General features: G+C 38.7%; 1 protein-coding gene across 1 annotated transcript; it reads right to left on the bottom strand.

Annotated features, from left to right (window-relative positions):
• Window positions 1-377: 377 nt before the first annotated feature.
• On the bottom strand, window positions 378-940 carry LOC116170741. The gene is made up of 3 exons (XM_031487247.1): window positions 912-940; window positions 736-861; window positions 378-686 (listed from the first exon to the last, which is right to left on the bottom strand). Exons 1-3 carry the CDS (start codon window positions 921-923, stop codon window positions 378-380), a joined length of 447 nt encoding a protein of 148 aa, XP_031343107.1. The 5' UTR covers window positions 924-940.
• Between the last annotated feature and the right edge of the window lie 5,289 nt (window positions 941-6,229).

Genomic DNA, 6,229 nt, shown 5'->3' on the forward strand with positions numbered 1-6,229 from the left:
TGCGTGTCTCTCACACTTATTAATCACAGTACCTTTAGATTTCTTGATGAACCTTCTGTATACACCGTGTATTGCTGTCTACAGAATGTACCGCCTTCGTTATTAATACACATTTGACACAATCTGAGTGTTTAAGGGGAGATTGTCTTAAGAGATTATGGTTTATTACACTATTTTGCATTTTTATTTGTGTATTTTTCTTAATATCGTTATTTTCGTAATTCTACTTTTTACGCAGATATTTCCTAGGACAAATGGCATTACGTTTACGTTGGATTTTATCGCTTGAAAACAATTATACACAGTTTAAATGAAAATTAGATCATTGCTTTAATGGCATTTCCCTTACCTATTCACGAACGAAGCGCGTGGTAGTTTTACGGAAGTTTACATATCTTACACGTAAATAAGTTCTTGAGGAACTTCCCAAATCTGACACAAATGTTATTTGTTTCAATTTTAACAAGCGCTGGATACTCAACGTAAGGCAGAGTAGTTACTATTACATCTAAGTCGCAGTTATCTGCTCTAATCATGCGGAAATTTTGCAAGTAAAGGGTATCTACTTCTTCTTCATTCGGGTGTTGCGCTATACTTGTCTCCGACTCTCGACCACCAACAACAAAGTCACGAAACAAAATGTCATGGCGGCAATTCTGATATGTTAAAACCCTTAGCGTTTTATCCTAAGAGAATGAGGTGGATTATGCGCTTCTGTCCTTAACCATGCGATACCTGAAGATCCTCCAGAGAATCTTCGCTTTTGGACAGGTTCTGTATGGGTTTACACAGGTGTGTACTTCCAGGCGAATCGGTCACGCACGACGTTGCTTGCTCTCCATCTTCACTATTCAAGATATTCTACAATAAAGGGTATGTCAGATACAATATAAAGAAGGATTCGGTCTCACGATCAAGAACATTTTGACATTGGCAGTTGACAACCTTCAACGGATTTTAACCATATATATAAGAGAAGTATATGGATAACCGCCTATGATTGCAATGTGCAAATTGTTCGCCATAAAAGAGAGCTGCCCTATTCCTTAGTCCTGAACTCTGTACTTATGCGCAAACTCCCCAAGTAAATATTTACTTCTCTCCGCCTACTTTTAAGTAGCGCCAATTTCAAATTTCATAACCTATAACTCGAAAATAGGGTTAAAATTTTATTAAACCATTATTGTGTGCAATTACCATATGTAAACACAACCACGCACCATTCGGAAACATCACCCAGACTTCTATTCGCTTCATGCAAGTTCATATTCACCACATTGGCCCCATTCCACCTGCCGACTCCTATCACTATTGTCTGATCCTGTGATGTCTTTAGATAAGTATACTAGAGGCCCACCCTCCCAAGACCAATCGCCGCCGAAACGTTTCTTACCTGTTGACTATATCGCTTCGATTCCCCTACTAGCATCTTCACCGAGAGGGACGACGACAATTTGAATCTTCCCTTTTTTGTGCCCTATTCTTTAAAATGTTAGCTTCAAGCTCAATGTTCCAAACTCGAATGGCAGTGATTGTCCAGTATCAGTCCTATGTTATTTCAATATTTTTCAAATTCTTTTATCATCACAGGTATATAGTGCGTTGGGGAGAACACAACATCCTTAGACAGCCGTAATTGTAATTTTCAAGCAGTTATATTACTATTCGCATTAGTGGAGATACAACGTCCCCACGATTGTGTTCTTACAATATCGCAATAGATTGAACATTTGTGTGAGGGCAATTCCGATCAAATGCTGGCGTGTGGGGTGGCACTGGATCTTGAACAATGTTTTGTTCGGACGAAATCCAATTGTTAAGAAGACGCTCTGAAAAACCCAGTATCGGGGAGAGTGTTTCTGTTCTTATTTGAAACTGAACACGTTTAGTAAGAGTGTAATACTCTAAAGTCACCAATCTTCCTATAATCTCATGCTTATTCATTTCTCAACTACATCCTCGGACAGGCTATCGTAGTCCTGATGCAAAACGAATTACATGCCAGCGCGTTAGGCGTGATACGTTATTTGCTCGGAGTCATCACGAAAAAAAGTCCGCGCGTTTTTTAACACTCTTTTTTGCAGATAAATCTTCCGGAGTGTTACTCTATAAATATATTACAATTATCGATCTCACTTATTGACGCGATAACGGAACAACGGGTAATGGAATTTCCGGAAAACACCAACGCACCCACCGCCATTTTAATCTTATACGTTTGGTAGCATGTGTTACAAGTTGACGTTCGTATTGTGGGAAGTATATCCATGAACATGCCTCAATAAGGTTGCATTAAAATATCCTCCGTCAATCTTCTTTAGTTCTGATGCAGATATCCAAGAAATTGAATTTTTCACTATTATCCTTTCCACTTGACCAATACTTTTAATAGTTTTTCCCACGACCTTTCCTTACTAAAGAATTATTTCAATTTTAAAAACTGGATATTCTCATCAAGTTTCAACAACTTGCAGCTCTCTTCGTTAAAAAGTTCCCTCTATATCTTCACCATTCAAATCTACTATTCTATAAACTGGAGGTCACGATTTATTAAACTTTGACGATTTTTTAAACACTTCTTGACTGAAATTGCTCTCAAGCCCTTCTCAAAATGATGCTTGCTTCTGAGCTATTCTCACGTGGTCCCACCCTATATTTAGGTTGAGCCTCTTTACCAAATCCCTTCGCAGTACAGATTTCTGCCAACGATTAAAATGTTTCATCTGTACCTCAATCGGTTGCCATCTTGATGCCAGAATGATAAACTTTGTTATACGCAGACACAAGATCTTGTAGAACGTCCACATATCTATACGTATTACTATATGTAACCATCCGCCACATTCTGGACTTTAAACTCCCGATTCAATCTCTCAACGACGGCCCTTTTACAGGCAGGATTAGGTGAGTTACATAGTAATTTATTTCATGCTTTCTAAAGAATTTGCTTGAACAGCACCGGCAATAACTCTTTCCCTTTATCGGTTTGTATATTATCCGGTGATTACCACACTCGTTAAAGATTGATGCAAATGCTTCAATTATGGAAGATGCTGTTTTGCTTGAGGCGGTTTGCCCACGCTTTTTACTGAATACGTCTATGACTGTTATATGTAAATTGTAAACCGCATTTAAACTAGTTAAAAGTTTCTCATATCACATAGGATCGGCTTGAAAGAGCTCAAACATATTATTGACAATGTACTTGTTTTCGGAGCAAATTTCCTTTTTAAACAGCGTTTGCTGCATAGGTGTAAGCCTCTTGTTTTCTGCAGCCATGGCTTGATATCTTCAGCGGTGTATTTGTTCTTTTATTTCTGCTTATAGCAAGGACGATGCTCCTAAGCGAAACCTGCGGTGGGCCGGATCGTAAATATATGATATCCATCCTTTAAAATTCAAATGCTTCCCACAGATTCAGAGTATATTGAGAGGTTTAGTTCTTTTTCGGCGTTTTGGGTGGTTGTTGTTGCTGGTAAAATTATTTCGGAAAATCGGCATTCGTAATCGGTAAAGTTCTATTCTCGATTATATTAAGTTTTACCGTGCGTGGTACGGTGAGGCGGGAGATTCCGTCTTCTCACGTTGCCCACGAATCTTCGAGGTCATTGATTTCTTTAACATAAGCCGCAAAACTTCTCCCAACCTTCGGGCGTTTGATTGTCTTCCTCGGTCTTATTGTATCATGGACCATGATCGATAATATTCGCGAAGGGGAATTAACCTCACCTTTTATTGTGGACAATTCCTTTGTTATCCCAGCGATGTTACTTGAGGCCTCTAGTGAGCATCCGCTAAAAAATCCTCGGCTTTCTTTCTTAAAAGTTTGCGCTGGTATTGTGGTTAATATTCAACTTCGATATACCCTTCTGGCCTTGAATCAATTGAGATGCTTACTGGCTTCCGCAATCTGGTCAGCAAAATGTAATATTTCTGTAGAACTTTGTTATACTGCTGCCATCTTATCATCTGATCAGACAAATTCGACTTTAAGATTTGCATCATTTCACATCTATCCGTGATAAAACATCTTCTTTCCTATCTCAATTTGCATTTTAAGGCCGCTGTATTTAACTTCTTGAGGCACGAGTAACATTTTCTTTCCGTGCTCCATAATTATTATTATTAAACAAACTTCGAGTATACCACCAAGTAATGGTCCTAATATAAATGGCAGGACGCTCCTTTCCGTTTGCACCAAGATCTGTTTTTTTCTTTCTTATGTTTCGTGAGGCTTACCCATACTGTCTCAGATAGTTCTTATGACGACTGAGACTTCGTTTCTGATTATCAGTCAGTTCAGCTTTAACTTTTAAAGTATTGAAATGCATTCACGATATGCATGAATTTGACATCATCCAAACATTTTTATTAAGGCTTGACGCTCCTAGCCCCATTTGCAGAGACCGCAGCAACTCTGCGTAGTTAGTCAGCTTTGCGACATTATAAATTAATAATGCCTTAATTTTATCAAGTTTAAACCTTTAATACCCTTTTTTGCGGTATTAACTACACACGCGCCGTCTTCTTCGAAAATCGACGTCTGTATCGCGAATACATTTCGGTTTTACTACTGTTTTAAATCCGAATAATAAATACCCATGTGGTTTAGATGTGCTTCTTATAATGCTTATAACTAAAACTTTGAATTTTCAGGTAAAAATTTCTGTCGAGTTTAAATGCTTAATTTGTGCCGATCACGAGGATTTTAAAAGAATTATGTAATGAGCGTTTAAGAAATATCTCTCTGGCCTTTTCTTGATGGATATGTTTGGGTTAAGAAAAATACACTAGAGATTTCGTTGATGACAACCTTTGTAAAAAATTGTTCTACCATGGACCCACATTTGATTCAACGCATTAGATCATCTGATGATCACCAGTGTTGGTTTTTAAACCATCGAAATTAGACATTGTCAGGTAGTCCCTGATGAAACTCCAATACCCTTTAAAATCGGTCGTACATCCTGCCATTCAGCGTTAATGCCATACTATTCTTTCAAAACACTACGTTGCAGATGTTTCCTACATTTTTTAAGAAATTTACAACAAAATAAACTCTTTCCAGATCCTTGCGTCCACTTACGTTGCACTAAAGGCGGGTTGATAAATCTTTATTCTCCATTGTAAATTCGTCAAGTATGCAAACAAACTGAATAAAATAACCACGACCTTGGAAAAACTCGAGGTCAAAGTCCAAGACCATTGACCTTGGGGGAGGTTCAAAGTCCAAGACCATGACCTTGGGAAAAAACCCAATGCTACGACCAAGTTCATAGTCCAAGGCCAGACTTGAGGAAACCCGATTGCAATGGCCTCGGGAAATACCCAAATAGAGAAAGGTACGCTCTAATTTCAGTTAGTATTTGGACTAGCCGACTCGTTAACATCAAAGCCTTAACGTATTGTTACAAGTTTTATTAGCCTCGCATAATCTACTTGTAGTTTTACGTAATTATACAGTGCTAATCTGTGCATCTCTCTCTTCTTATGTGTTAGGGTGTGTGATTGTGATGGATAAACTTGGAAAAACAAGGATTTTTCAAACAAAAAAACTAAGAAAAAAGTAAGTACACAAATATTTTCTGTTTGCTTTGCTTCTCGCTTGCTTTTTCTCTTCTTGCTTCTTTGTAAAATTGAAATGTATGGATTTACCATTTTCTAAGAGTATGTAACTTAGGATTAAGGTTTGTTAAACAACATCTCTTATTTTCTCACACTTCTCTCTTTTAAATTCGCTAGGAAATCCCAGAGCACAATTTTAGTCCAACTCAAATCCCAGAATCCAAATTCCACAATCGGCAACTCAAGCATCAAGACCACGACCCTTTGATCCAGAAAAAAATCCATAACACAACCCTGCCCCCAGGATCCAAGACCATGAATCCTGCTACCAAAGTCACGATCTTTGGAAAAAACCTCAAAAACATGATCATTGCGGAAAAACCCCAAGACTACGACCTTGGGGAAAACCCCAAAAAGGCCACGACATTGGAAAAACCCAAAACCACACGACCTTGGGAAAAACAAGGTCACGACCTTGGGAAAACCAAAGCCACGACCTTGGGAAAAAAAACCCAAGGCCACGAACCTTGGGAAAACCAAAGCACGCCTTGGGAAAACCAAAGCCACGAACCCTTGGGAAAAACCCAAGGCCACGGACCTGTGGAAAAACCCAAGCGTCTCCGTGGACGCACAGAAAGTGGTGGGGTAGTGTCGGCATTCTCTA

The sequence above is a fragment of the Photinus pyralis genome, unplaced genomic scaffold, assembly GCF_008802855.1.
Source record: "Photinus pyralis isolate 1611_PpyrPB1 unplaced genomic scaffold, Ppyr1.3 Ppyr1.4_LG5, whole genome shotgun sequence".
In the NCBI taxonomy this organism is placed as follows: domain Eukaryota; kingdom Metazoa; phylum Arthropoda; class Insecta; order Coleoptera; family Lampyridae; genus Photinus; species Photinus pyralis.

What these genes read in the sequence shown, in the direction of transcription:
- LOC116170741 (XM_031487247.1), bottom strand. An exon ending in ATTCTCTGGAGGATCTTCAG is followed by an intron (nt 687 to 735) that starts GTATCGCATGGT and finishes TCATTCTCTTAG; the next exon opens with GATAAAACGCTAAGGGTTTT.